The 15,246-nt window shown below is 37.7% G+C and overlaps 1 protein-coding gene across 4 annotated transcripts in view; it reads right to left on the bottom strand.

The window, feature by feature from the left end:
- Positions 1-503: 503 nt before the first annotated feature.
- The window catches only part of LOC100023942 (zinc finger protein 883-like), a 33,935-nt gene continuing 19,192 nt past the window's right edge, over positions 504-15,246 (bottom strand). For all 4 annotated transcript variants that reach the window (XM_007475473.3, XM_016428419.2, XM_016428418.2 and 1 more), the window contains 4 exons: positions 13,764-13,852; positions 7,049-7,175; positions 6,612-6,707; positions 504-5,470 (listed from right to left, as the gene is read on the bottom strand). In XM_007475473.3, coding sequence (XP_007475535.1) covers positions 3,903-5,470; positions 6,612-6,707; positions 7,049-7,175; positions 13,764-13,805 — 1,833 coding nt within the window. In that variant the 5' untranslated portion in view covers positions 13,806-13,852 and the 3' untranslated portion in view covers positions 504-3,902. The remainder of the gene's footprint in view (positions 5,471-6,611; positions 6,708-7,048; positions 7,176-13,763; positions 13,853-15,246) is intronic.

Below are 15,246 nucleotides of genomic sequence, written 5' to 3'. Positions count from 1 at the left end.
CACTTTTTTTCCTCCTGATTTAGCTATTAGGCTTATTACCCATCCATATGACCTAGCCAATTCGATTTTATTTGAATTTCATAAAACATGAGTTGAAATGAAGTGACTCCAAACCATTACTCAAACATTACCTGTGTTTTCTGAGTCTCCTAAACTTGAATGAAGTTAGAGATAGCTATTTTCTCAAGCAAGGTCAGTTTTAGGAGAAATGTTGTCAGGACCCCAAATCTTAGCGACTTTTAAACATCATGGCTAGATAAGTAGGCTCCCCACGTAGGTTTTCTATCTATCTGGGCTCCTTCTAGAAAGCTATTGACATAGCACAACATAAATGATGATAATCAGAAACTCATTTGCCAATAACTTTTTGTAGGATATTATATGGGATCAAGAGACCATCGATTTATATCTGGAAAGGACCTCAGGGCTGTCTAGTTCACTTCCCTCTCTTAAAGATGACACAACTTGGGTTTACAGGGATTAAATGACTTGTCCAGAGTCACAGAGGCCACAAATACAAGAAGTGTAATTTGAACCCAGAATATTCAGATTCCAAGTCAACAATGTATTCATTTGTTGACTAAGATTATTCCTTGCAGCTTGTACTTTGATTCCTAGAGTCAAGGGAACAGATTCTGGTTTACTGCTTACTTTTGAACAACAAAAAACAATTTACAAACTCTAAATAAAATTCATCTTCTTTCATCGCTTCTTTAGTATAGTCACCAGCAGTTAATGACCAAGAGGAGCTCATTTTAGCAATCAGAAAGCAACTCCATTGAAATGATAGCCCAAGCTGTTCATTCCTCCAAGACCTGACATTACATGGGCATTCCCTAGATTAGTCCAAGAAGCTACTCTAAAAACACTATCTTCACATTGCTTTATCAGTTTCCAATGTCTCCATGTTTCCAGTCTTCACATGCTAATAAATTCAAGAAGTTCTGTTGAGTTTTTGATTCCCCCATTATCTCCAGAGTAAAATCATTCTACAAAAGTCTTGAATATACACATGCTGGCACCCTGAGTGGCTGCTGCTGCCCACAGCTACTTGGCTTTTGTAGTAGCAGCTGAAAGATCCACATTGTTCTGCTTTTATTATATAAGCCCAAGAAGTTTTGAGTCAGCAAGAATAGTCCCAGGCAGCAGGGCATTGCACCACAAAGCAATATCCTTTTAAAATTTCCTTTGTAGATACACAATAATCTTGTTCTTGAAAACATTTGTTTACTTTTCCAACCATCTCAAGGGCTTCTTTTTAGCTGCCCAAGAATATTCAGGATCTTTTGCAATGAATATAACATATAGGTGACTACCATGCTCTTTCAATGTGGCTTTGGCCCCAGCTGCACGTTCAGCAGCACTACTGCAGCAGTGACTTTCAAACCTTTTTTGTGAAGGACTTCAACAGTTGCCAAAACACTAGACTCATTAGTAACATCAATCCCTCCCAAAGGTCAAACAAGTCTCTCTTGTTCTAAAAGTTCCTTCCATAACACCTGTAATACAATAATATTTCATCTCCTTTCTCAATGTAAGCACTGGAATTTAGTTGAACAGATGAATAGAGTCAAAGACAAATGTGTATAGGGCACTATACATATGGTGTCAAAATTGATAACCTTATTTTGAGTAGCTTGAAACAAGATGTCTATAATTTGTTTGGAAGAAAATATCTGGAATCCTTTTGGAAGCTGCAATTGGAAGACTGAATCCTAGAACATTTGATATAAATGGGAGGAGATTCCACTCTTCAGCAACTGCCAAACTGGGTAAAACCACATCGCCAAAGCACTAGGTCCACCATCACTGCCTGTGGAAAAGTAAAATGGAGGAAAGCCTGCAAACAGGCAAGGAGGTGCAAGTTTGCAGAGCTGTCAAACAAATAGGATGCAGAGTCTCTAAGTTCAGAAAGAGTAATCATGTCATATTTTGGGAAATAGTTCTTGAAAAAGTTTCTTAGGTGTGATGTGCAACCCCTAAGAAATTGCCTCCGTATATGAGCTACAGATTCCTCTGAGTCATTCTCTATTCCCATTATAGGTTCCACAATTTCTAATAGGCAATCAATAAAGTTAGCTGGATTATCATTATCATTATAGCTGGATCATTATCTCTTGCAATTCATTTATCAAATTTTCCCCATGCATTGGGTTTGGAACAAAATGTTTTGATAGCCTGGAGCAAATCTTCCCTGCATTTTCTGAGATATGTCATGCAAGCGGGATTAGAGAAGACAAAATCTTCCCTTTGCTCTTCTGTAGGCCAGCTAGTCAAGGTGTTATCTGTCCTAGTCTTTTCAATAAACTGCTGGTGTTCATGGGGGCTAAATAATTCTGACAAAAGGAACTCTGTATCATCAAAACTGGGTTCAAAGATCCTACATGTCCTTTTTAGCTCCTTGAGAGATCTATATGGTTCAGAGATAAATTTTGGAAATCTACATATTGAATCCAATTCCTGTGTTGTAAATTGCTTGTGTACTTTTGAATGTAGTACTCCAGCATTCTCTGAAATTTTGGTAACATCTTTTAAGGGAAATATTTTCTCAGCTTCCTTGTTGCTATCGGTGTCCTTGTCGTTATCTTTGCCATGTGTTACTGCCTTATTTTTCGTAGCCTTCTTGTCCTTGTCTTTCATTCCATTATCTGCCACAGTTATTTTGTTGCAGGGAATTGAAATTTTGTTTCGCTGTGTCTTTCAACAGCTCCTGGTTAGATTTATGTGAGTTTTTATGACTTCTCCAAAATTCAATCCCTGTGCCCAATCTGCACTGAAAAAAATTTTCAAATACATTTTTACTTGTTTTCTGCTTTTTTCATGAGTGGTTACTATGCTCCTTCTGTCTGAGTCTCTTATTTCAGTTTGTGTCTGCACAATGATACTTTTAATCTCTTCATCTAGCTCCCGTACTTGTCTGTGCTTTTCATTTAACATTTTGTTTGATTTATCATCATCATTTCTCACAGATTCAATACATTTAGTTTTCTGCATCACCCTTGTATTTACTCTTTTCTGCTTTTGGTTTTGGTTTGTTCCTGCATGTTTGTCTCTGCTTGTTTCATCATGCAATATATTTTCTCTATCTCCATGAATCAAGCTAAATAAATTATACTTCTGGATTCATAAATCCTTTCTCCCATGAGTCAGCACATCTGAATATCTGGATTTAGTCCCTAAATTAATAGCTGAATGCATTTCCTCAATATTTGAAGCTTCTTGAGATGTTTGTAGGCTACAATGCTTGCAACACACATTTTTCTTATCTTTGTAATATGACTTTGCCTGTGTATTTTTGGTTGTCTCATATTTCTTTTTGAAATAGCAATCTTTTATGAGGTGCCCTACTTCATGGCATAAGAAGCACTTTCTAGTTTCTCTTTGTACCTTCCTCTGTTGGTATGAGGGCTTTGAGTATGTCTTGATTGTGTTTAAATTTTTAATTTCCTGAATCTCTTTTTGCTTTAAATTTTCTTCTGTCATATAATTTTTGTCTTAGCTCTGACATCTGTTTATTCTGTTCATGTTTCTGCCTACTTTAGATATGAATTTTAATTTCCACTTTCCAGTTAGGTTACTAGTACTCACCTGGTAAAATAATACCTGTCTCACAGTTTGGGCTTTGTTTATACAAGTGGATCCTAAATTACAGTTTGTGTTTTTCTTAGCCCATCTTGAGAAAGCTTCTCCCAAGATTATCCTTTCTGAATGAATACTGCCTAACAATATCCCAATACCTCTATTTCTCTGCCCTCCCCACCAGACCAAAACAGGATACTTATCACATTCTAACTTGTGTTTGTCTACATAGACATCTAATCATCCCCTCCAAATTGTGAGTTCTTTCAGAGCAAGAACCATGTCTTATTTATAACTGTTATCTTCCCACACAAATTATATTTCTAAAGTTTCCCTTCTGTATGAGTTTTTTGATGTCGGGTGAGGTGTGTACTCCACCTAAAGGCCTTCCCACATTCATTACACTTATAAGGTTTTTCTCCAGTGTGAATTCTCTGGTGTTGAGTAAGATATGAAATCTGATTAAAGCATTTCCCACATTCGCTACATTCATAAGGTTTCTCTCCAGTATGAATTCTTTGATGCTGAATAATGGAAGATCTATTGCCAAAGGCTTTCCCACAATAATTACATTCATAGGGTTTCTCTCCTGTATGAATTCTTTGATGTTGAATAAGGTATGAAATCTGACTGAAACATTTCCCACATTCATGACATTCATAGGGCTTCTCTCTAGCATGCACTTTCTGATGTTGAAAAATTGATGACTTATCAGTGAATGATTTCCCACATTGCTTACATTTATATGGTTTCTCTCCAGAATGAATTCTTTGGTGTTGTACAAGTATTGTACTTCGGGTGAACGATTTCCCACATTCATTGCATTCATAGGGTTTCTCTCCAGTATGAATTCTCTGATGCTGAGCAATGGATGATCTGCTGCTAAAGGTTCTTCCACATTCATTACATTCATATGGTTTTTCTCCAGTATGAACTCTCTGGTGTTGATTAAGGTGTGTACTCCTGCTGAAGGCTTTCCCACATTCAGTGCATTCATAGGGCTTATTTCCTGAATGAATTCTAAGATGTTGAGTAAGCTCTGTACATCGTCTAAAAGTTTTCTCACATTGATTACAGTTATAAGGTTTCTCTCCTGTATGTATTCTCTGATGCTGAGTAAGGGAAGAAAGGTGACGGAAGGCTTTCCCACACTCATTACAGTCATAGGGTTTCTCTCCAGTATGAATTCTCCGATGCTGACTAAGATGTGTATTCTGGCTGAAGGTTTTTCCACATACTATACATTCATAAGGTTTCTCTCCTGTATGAGTACTATGATGCTGAAGAAGGTGTGCACGCTGGCTGAATGCTTTACCACATTGATTACATCCATATGGTTTCTCTCCAGTATGAATTCTCTGATGTTGAACAAGGTTTGTACTTCGGCTGAAGGCTTTTCCACATTCATTACATTCATATGGTTTCTCTACAACATGAATTTTCTGATGCTGAATAAGTTGTTCATGTTGACTAAAAGCTTTCTCACATTCATTACATTCATAGGGGTGTTTCTTCCCTATACATATTCTCTGATGTTTACTTGGGTCTAAATCATGTTTGAAGATCTTTCCATCTTTGTGGAATTTATGGTCTCCTATATGAACTCTCTGTTTTGTAATAAGGATTGAACTCAGACTAAAACTGATTCCAAATTCATTACATTCAGGGCCAGTCTTCCCAGTGAAAGCTTTCTTGTGGCCAGTAATCATCTGCTTTGATTGTTTCTCTTGGCTCTCCTTATGCCACCCTAATTGGTTAACCCATTCAAAGGGTTTTCCTAACTTGGAATACCAAAGACTATTCCTTGTGAATTTTCCCACCATTGCTTCCTGGGTTAATTCCTCTTCCTGCTTAATAGTTGCCTTTTTGATTCCAGAACTAGTCTCCCAGTCTGAAATTAAAAAAAAAAAAAAGTAAATATTCATTGTTTCATCTCCTCAAGGAACTGAAACTTGCTAAAGTGGTAATGGGAGAATGAAACTGTTTATTGTAAGAACAAAGTGAATGGTTTTGATAACTCTCAAATATGGCCTCATGAAGAGAGAAAAGGAATGGGAAGGGAAGATCAGTGATGAAATGGAATTGGTTGTAAGAGAGTTGATTCAACATATAAAGTGAGCAGAAAAAGGCAGCCTAGTAGGTAAGAATAGTGTCAAAGAGAATAGACTAAGCAGAAAGGGGAAATGTCAGAGGATGAGTCAGGATTAGAGGAGGCAGTGTCATATCTGAGTAGCAACAAGAAGGCAAGTTTGGCTGGACCACACAATGTGAGAAGGGAAATAATGTAGAATAAAGCTGGAATGGGAGATTGGGGCCAACTCACAAAAGACTTTAAAATGTCAAACAGAGAAGTTTATTTGATTCCAGAAACAAAAATGAGTCACTAAAATTAATGAGTAGGGAGGACTGACATGTTCAGAAATATGCTTGAGTAAAATCACTTTTGTAGCTAAGTGGAGAATGGTTTGAGAAGAGAGACTTTTGGAAGGGAATCCTACTGAAGGCTTTTGCAATAGTTCAGGAGAGAGGTGATAAGGGGAGGATAACTAGATGAAAGGACAGTGATAGGAAGCTTATCTGAGAATGCATGATAGTTATCTTAAAATATTTGAAGGCTTTTCCTATAGAGGAAATTCTTTGCTACAAAAGAGGGAACTAGAACTAATAAGCAGAAGTCACAGGCTTCATTTAAATTTAAAGAATTTCATAATAGAGATTACCAAAATATGGAATGGGCTCCTGAGGTCTTTCTGAGTCCTAAATTTGTTTTAAGGAAAAGATGGAAAATCATTTATCAAGAATGTTACAGAAGTAACAAATACATTGGGTAGACAGTGGGAAAGATGGCCTTCTAATTCTAAGAATATGGTATTTTGAAGTAAAGTCAAGTTATCAGAGAGAGTTCATACCAAATGTTTCCATCTTTTCCACAGATCTGGGAAATGGGAAGCCTTGAGGAAAGCTACTCAATAAACATATCCAAGATTCTAATTCTTAACTGATTTCTCTTTATCTGATTCTCATTTGCTTACCTGGGCTGGTGCCTTTTGGGATTTCTCTCTCCATTATCCAGGGCTCTTCTCCTTGCTGCAACTTAGATATCATATCTGGTTTGGAAATTTGATGGCCTGCTCATAGGGAAAAAAACAAACAATTTGCGTGTTTGTGCTGGAAATACAGAAACATTACAGAGTCCAGACTCAGCCTATGCTTATTGGGATTTCTGGAAGTTGAGGAGGGCTCTGAATCCAGGCTGGGCATATTGAAGGTACCCAAATCTACCTCCCCAAATTTAAGACAAGTTACTCCTAGAAAAGGGAGGAGGGAACATCCTGCCTATATGCATGAGGGATTATAATGGCTATAACTCAATCCCAAATTCAGCTAAGCACTTCAGAGATCCTGCAGCTTCTAAAATTGCAGGAATAAAGTTGAATGATTTTGAGTCACAGAGGAAACTGCCCCTTACCCAAAAAGACCAGGTTCCTATAGTTTTCCAGCATTACATCTCTGTATAGGTCCTTCTGAACATGATCTAGTTGCTTCCATTCCTCCTCGGTGAAGTCCACTGCTACATCCTCGAATGTCAATAATTCCTAAAACAGCAAACATATTTTTCTTTATGCAGGCCTCTTTCCTAATAAAGGGTGGCAATAGGAATGAAAATGAGAGAGACTAAAGCCAAAATAGTGTTAAACTCAATAGTAGTTGGATGTGAGAGTTGGGGGGAAATAAATGTGTCCAGGCCATAGAGTATGTAAAAGAATCAATGTTGATTTCAAGGTTTCAAGCCTACTTGATTACTGTAGTGCCATGAATAGATTAATTCAGGAAGAATGAAGCTGATTTTTTGTTTGTTTGTTTTTGTTTTGGGAATGGTGGTGGGAAGAGAATATCATAGAGTTTAAGTTTAAACATAATCCACTCTTTCCTAGACTTTTATGAGTTTTCATACTTTTCAAGTCTGTCCTTTGTGTTGTTAGGAAAGGGAAAGAGAATTTTTAAAAGATCAAGACAACTACCTTGTTCACTTCTCCAATCCCTCACTACTTTATTGTTTGGGGGAGGCAGCTTAGAGATCATCTAACCAGATCCCCTCAGTGATAGATGAAGAAACTGAAGCCTTAAGAGGTTAAGCAATTTCCCATCAAAGATCCCAACACGATTGCACATGTAATTAATAGACAGACAGCACTAGTGCAGTGCTTTTCCATCAGAATGTATTTATTTTAAAGTGTTTCTGCTTGGTAAAAGGAAATTTATAAGAACAAAAAGACATGCGTTTAAACTGTCCAGAATCACTTTTCTTTTAAACTCTTACCTTCCATCTTAGAATCAATATTGTATATTGGTTCTAAGGCAGAAGAGTGGTAAGAGCTAGGCAATGGGGGTTAAGTGACTTGCCCAGGGTCACATGGGAAATCTGGAGGGCCAGATTTCAACCCAGGACCTCCTGTCTCTGGGCCTGGCTCTCAATCCACTGAGCCACCTAGCTGCCCCCGAGAATCATTTTTAAAGAAACTGACCACTCAGTAATTTCCCAGGAACCTTTTCAAATTTTAGAAAGGAAAGAAAAGTTCTTTAATAAATGTTTGTTAAAACCAGACTATTCACTTCCATTTGGCGCTCAATTTATTCATATATAAAATGAAGAATCGGATTAGATATTTTTAAGGTCCTTTTCAGTTCCCAAACTGTAGGGATTAGAGAATAATTTTGCTTCTTTGAATCACTATAAAAGTTTATAGTTGGGGGCAGCTGGGTAGCTCAGTAGATTGAGAACCAGGCCTAGAGACAGAGGTCCTAGGTTCAAATCTGGCCTCAGAAACTTCCTAGCTGTGTGACCCTGGGCAAGTCACTTGACCCCCATTGCCTAGCCCTTACCACTCTTCTGCCTTGGAGCCAATACACAGTATTGACTCCAAGATGGAAGGTAAGGGTTTAAAAAAAAAAAGTTTATAGTTGTATCTATACTCTTTTGGTACAACAGATTACTGATAACATCAATAGTTTATTTCAGGGGTCAACAAACTATGGTCCATAGGCCAAAACCATTTGTTTTTGTGTGACCAGAAAACTAAGAATATTTTTTTACATTTTTAAGTATATAGTAGGCCAGATTTGGCTTGCAGACTACTTTGCTGATCTCTGGCTCTCCCCAATTTTGGTACTGTTCCTATGGGAAAATATCTTATTTTCTGACAATTTCTAGAAACACAATGGGGCAAAAAGCAGAGAACTGTCTAGAAATATACAAATACAAACACAGGATATGACTAGAATGTAATGATGGCAATTTTATTTTGTTTTTATGGAAATCCACCTCATTACTTTAGTCATACATATTGAGACATGAAGGTGAAAGCAATTTCAGATCTGTAACTCTCTCATTAGACTGTGAGCTCTTCAAGAGAAGAGAATTCCTTTTATCTTGCTTTGTATCCTCCAGTGCTTGAAACAGTGCCTGACACATAATAAGCACTTAATAAATGTTTACTGGCTGAACAACACTCATTAACCTGTGAATTAAATTAATAAATTAAAAGAGGTAGGAGATTTAATCACACTTTTAAAACTGACACATTTCTCTCTTTTAGGAAGCAATTCAAAAAGGGAAACTTCTGCCCATGAGCAAAATTGTTAGGATGAGGTTCAGCTTTCCTAGACTCATCTGACTAACCTGATCAAAGTGACAAGAAGTAAAAGGTTGAGTTATTACTACTACATATAACTATTCTCATGGCCTACAGTTTTTTTTTTAATTTGCTTTGATCTGAAGTTAAGCTGATCTATGCAGATGAATAACCCTATTCCTTGTGTTTCTGACAATATTCAGTTGATTTCAAGGTTTATAAGAGGGATATATAAGAGGGATTCAGCTAAGCACTTCAAAGATCCTGTAGCTTCTAAAATTGCAGGAATAAAGTTGAATGATTTTGAGTCACAGAGGAAATTGCCCCTTACCCAAAAAGACCAGGTTAATTTTTTTTTAAAGAAACCTTATCAATATGGGAACACCTTTAATCATAGTTCAAAGCTGATTGTACATCAGATAATTCACACCAGTGAGAAGTCTTATATATAAATGCAGTGACTACAGGAAAGCCTTCAGGAAAATCTCAAGATGATTATTTTACATGGGAAGGTTCATACTGGAGAGAATCCTCATAAATGTAATGAATGTGGGAAATGCTTTTCTAAGCACCACTACACATTGATCTGATCATCAGAATCACATGAGATGAAAGCCTTTTATAAACTATTTAGTTGGGAAGGTTTTTAAAATTTTTTTTTATTTAATTAGTTGATTTAGAATATTTTTCCATGGTTACAAGATTCATGTTCTTTCCCTCCCTTCACCCCCAGCCCCCTCCCATAGCTGGCACACAATTCCACTGGTTTTAACATGTGTCATTGATCAAGACCTATTTTCACATTATTAATATTTACACTAGGGTCTCCATCCCCATCGACCCATGTGATCAAGAAGTTATTTTCCTTCTGTGTTTCTGCTCCCACAGTTCTTTCTCTGGATGTGGACAGGGTTCTTTCTCATAAGTCCCTCCAAATTGTCCTGGATCACTGCATTGCTGCTAGTAGAAAAATCCATTACATTAGAGTGTGCCACAGTGTAGCTGTCTCTGTGCACAATGTTCTCCTGGTTCTGCTCCTTTCACTCTGCATCAATTACTGGAGGTTGTTCCAATTCACATGGAATTCCTCCAATTTATTATTCCTTTTAGCACAATAGTAGTCCATCACCAACAGATACCACAATTTGTTCAGCCATTCCCCAATTGAAGGGCATCCCCTCATTTTCCAATTTTTTGCCACCACAAAGATCACAGCTATGAATATTCTTGTACATGTCTTTTTCCTTATTATCTCTTTGGGGTACAAACCCAGCAGTGCTATGGCTGGATCAAAGGGCAGATAGTCTTTTATCGCCCTTTGGGCATAGTTCCAAATTGCCCTCCAGAATGGTTGGATCAGTTCAAAACTCCACCAGCAATGCATTAATGTCCCAACTTTGCCACATCCCCTCTAGCATTCATTACTTTCCTTTGCTGTCATGTTAGCCAATCCGCTAGGTGTGAGGTGATACCTCAGAGCTGTTTTGATTTGCATTTCTCTGATTATAAGAGATTTAGAGCACTTTTTCATGTGCTTATTAATTTTTCAAATTTATGCAGCATTTTCTACACAAGAACCTTGTGATATTGATAATGTATTATTACCCCTAGTTTAAAGATGAGGGAACTGAGGAATTCGGGGGTTGAAACTGAGGCCAATACTGATGGTTTTTATAATACTGAATCAGCTAGAATCCAGGCATAGATTTTTATTATTATAGTTGCCATTTGAACCTGGGCAAGTTATCGACTGCATAAATCCTCAGTTTCCTCATCTGTAAATTGGCGATAAGAATACCCACACTTCTGATACCATAGGGTTGTTACAATATCCACGTGGGTTATGATAAAAAAAAAGGCAATGTAAAACCCCCAAAACTCTTTCATTCTATGCTGTTACTGAGTATCCTCTGGAGATTTCCCATAACTCTTAGGCTCTGTGGCCTAGCACTGCCTTCCCCCAATCCAAGTCCTCTATATCACTGGAGCCCACTGTCTCACAGGGGCTTGTTGGGACCACCATTAAGGTTTATATCATCACAAGAAACAAGAGAAATTAACATGGTATCAATCCTGTCCATCAGTTCATTTGTAGCAACCCACGAGTACTACCTAAGGTGTGTGGGTTCCACTTCCAGCAATAGCTCCTACAGAAGTGCTGAGTACTCTGAGGAAGTAATCCCCCACCATCCTGGTCTTTCAAAATGAGATCCAGATCACTGGTGGGCAAGCTCATTCTTCAGGAAGTCAAGATGTCCACTTGGAACGACAATACTGGATTCTACAGAGCACTCAAGAGTTTTCTTAGGTGCTCATGACATGGTCCAGGTGGCCATGGGGAATCAGCATGTCACAGAGCCCAGTAAAACCAGTCCTGAGCCTCCACCATGAGAGCCAGCACAATTCCCACTGCTCCATGTTAATTGGATTATGCAGACTGCTTAACTGCTTAAGTGGAGAAGTAATTGTGTGTGTGTGTGTGTGTGTGTGTGTGTGTTTTATTAAAAGAAACCAAAAGCAAAACAACAAAAATGAAAATAAGAAATCATACTTTTGAAAAAACAAAACAAAACAACTTTTCCTATCACCCGTGTACTTTCTAGCAGCCTCAGTAACTTGGTTTATTTTGTACTCAAGAATAACTAATAAACTTTGTTTGAGCAACCTATTATAACAACAAAAGAAAAACAACATGGTCTAAGAGTGATGATGATGATACTAGGAAATATATATGCTTGAGGTGAGCCCTGAAAGGAGCTAGAGGTTTCAAGAGGTAAGGATGCAAATCATTCCAAGCATGGTGGGGGTCAGCCTAAAGATAGAGGCAGAATATGGAATACAGTGTCTGAAAACCTGTAAGTAGGGCAATTTGTTTTTAATGTAGAGTGAATGATAGAGAGGATGTGCGATCAACTTGGAAAGGCGGGAAGCTTGCGAAGGGCAATATGAATGTTATTCTAGAGGTGAGGGAGCAACTTCAGCTTCCTGAGGGAATAATCTGATCAGATTTGTGTTTTAGGAAAATCGGTGTGGCAGCATTATGGATTACATTCAGATGCCAGGAAGAATAATCTCATAAAACTCAATGTTAATTGGTTCCCCATCAAATTCATACTATCTAAACTCTTAGCTGGGTTCTTACTGCCAGTAGTTCTCAATAAACCCATTTATTTATCACCTGTTGGTTTCTTGTTGAATTTCCCACTGTAATTATTCCAATTTTTTTCTAATTTATTCAACTACCCAAACTTAAACAAGACTTCACTTTACTCTTAGAAGATGATCTGGACTTCTATTTTAATGAGCTTATGAGGCCATCTAATGTGAGCTGCCTTGTCTTCTTTCCCCGTACCTCCAAATCTTTATATTCAGCTCTCTCATCTTCTTCACGCAGTTCTTCACAGATGACTTCCAAACCTGTGCCTAGGACTTCACTTCCAAATTCCACAACCACTCACATTTTGAACTGCCTAGTGGATACCTTCACTTTGTTGTCTTGCCATTATCTCAAACTCAACATGTCCAAAATTTTTCATGCTTCTCAAATCAATTACTCTTACAAGTTTCTGTATTTGCCAATTATAACAAAATGTGCCTAGTCACTCATGCTCAAAACCTGTGTTATCTTTGATTGCTCCCCCTTGCTCACCTATCTAACCTAATCACTTACCAAGTTCTACCAATTATGTTTCTACAATGTTTGCACAGTTCACTCCTTCAGATACTAACTAGTTGTATGACCCTAGGCAAGTCACTTATTCTTTATGTGCCTTGGTTTCCTTACCTGTAAAGAAAAACTGCTCTCTGTTCCCTTCCAGTTCTAAATGATCCAATGATTCTCCTCTCTCTTTACAATGCCACTCTCCTACTATAGGCCCCCATCATCACCTCTGAGACCATTAAATAGGCTAGCTGAGCTTCCTTTCTCTAGTTTCTCTATTCCACTAATTTATCTTTCTCACTACTGCCAGATAATTCTTCTTTGTGTACAAATATGGCATGCTTTATCTCAAAATCTGTCAAAAGTCCCTAACTGCCAACCAAACTAATAAATCTAGTCTTAAAAAAAAAAAGACCTCCATAATCTGGTGCTATTTGCTCTTACATGACAAGAGCCTTATCTCACATTAGCCCCTACAATATTCCAGCCAAACTGGAACAATGACGTTCCCTTGTACACAGCCCATGTTTTCCCATTGCCCTGCCTTTTGCTCATTCTTTATACCTGGAATGTCCTCTTCCCTATCTTTTCCAGACCCAAATCAAATTACAAATAACTTTTCCCTCTTTGGATATTACAGTAGTAGTTTGTTTGTATCTTTCTTTTTGTTCCGAATGTATCTTACCTACATTGTAGTTTATATGTTGTAGCCATTCTGCATCTTCCCCAGTACCCTAGACCGTGTTTTTACAAGGTTGATACTTAAAAAATATTTTTTTAATTGAACTGAGGCCTATCTTGTCCATTCTAGCCCATAAAGATATTGCTATTTTATGAACTCTCTGAGATAAGATGGAACTTCAGGAAATAGATTGAAAATCCCAGTTTACCTGAGGTCTAGAGAGCAGAAGCCCAGGAACCATATCCTCCATCTCTGAGCTTTCCACTTGTAGAAAGGTGGAGCCCAGTGAATGCAAACCTGTGGGGCAGAAGAAGAAAGGCAGAATGATGATAAAGATACTCATTACAACCTTTCTAATTGATGATTATAATTGACTACTTCAGTAGCTCCAGGGTGGACACTTCTTACACTTTTATATATCGAAATCTTTTTGCATCCAATACAATGTCTTTGTTTTTTTAATACAAATTGGCTTTTGATTTTTTAAACAAGAATTTAACTCCTACTCACTTTCCTCCTCAGTCCCCCTCCATCCTCTCTCTGCCCTTCCAAGACAAACAAATGCAAAAGCCTTAAAACAAATGTGGATAGTCAAGCAAAACAAATTTCTGAACTGGCTGTCAAAAAAATGTAAGTTACTTTTGGATCTTGAATCTATTATCTATTTGTCAGGAGCTGGGTGGCATGCTACATTTTAAGTATCCTAGAATCAAGGTTGGTCATTGCCTTAATCAGAGTTCTTAAGCCTTTCAGCATTGTTTGTTTTTACAGTGTTGTGACTTCTGAACAAATTATTTCTCTTGGCTTTGCTCAATTCTCCATACATGAATTCATAAAAGTTTTCATAAGTAACCGATGAAATCATCCTTTTTATTATTTCTTATGGCATAATATAGTATTTCATTATATTCGTATATGATCATTGATTTAGCCATTCTCCAATTGGTAGGTATTTGCTTAGTTTCCTTCTGTTTGCCAACACAAATAAAAGTGCTAAAAATTTTTTTTTATCTCTTTGGGATATAGGCTTAGATGTAAGGGTGAGATAGTGGGAAGGGGCTTAGAGTTCATCAACACTTCCTCACTATCTACTAGAGGATATTCTTGTTTTGTTTTGTTTTATTTTGTTTACCACAGGGATCTAGTAATTAGACCAGAGTAACGTGGTTATGCAAGTTGCTCCAGAGTTAGCAGTGACCTGCACTCACACATTGCTGATGGTGTTCCTGATTGACATCTGTTCCTCTTCATATTGGTAATAAGCCTTGAATAAATCCATAGCTCTTAATTTAAACATGTGCATTGGCTCATTTAGCAAGTTAATGCAATAACACATGTGAGTGTGGTATGAAGAATGAAAAGCCCAAATTCAATGGAAGTCAACATAGCAGGAACATCTGGAGGGATGAACAGTTCACAATGCAGGGTCTTTGGCCTACTTCTCCAAACCACTTATAAGTTCTTTCCTTCAAATGGGAGGTCAATGAAGTATGTATGATCTACTTTTTGTTGTTCCAGAAGCTACTTGTTATACACAATAAAGCTAAAAGGCAAGGACTGACTTGGATGAGACTCTGGGGCCTAAACAGTATCACCCCTTGAGCAAATCCCACCATGAGGCAGGGCACTACCCAAGACTCGCCACATTCCAGAAGGAAGGTCAGTTTGCCTTTCTCCCACCCTTGGGAAAT

This window comes from Monodelphis domestica, chromosome 1, assembly GCF_027887165.1.
Source record: "Monodelphis domestica isolate mMonDom1 chromosome 1, mMonDom1.pri, whole genome shotgun sequence".
NCBI lineage: Eukaryota > Metazoa > Chordata > Mammalia > Didelphimorphia > Didelphidae > Monodelphis > Monodelphis domestica.
Note: the sequence above shows the minus strand (reverse complement) of the source record. Positions and strands in the feature narration are given on the sequence as shown.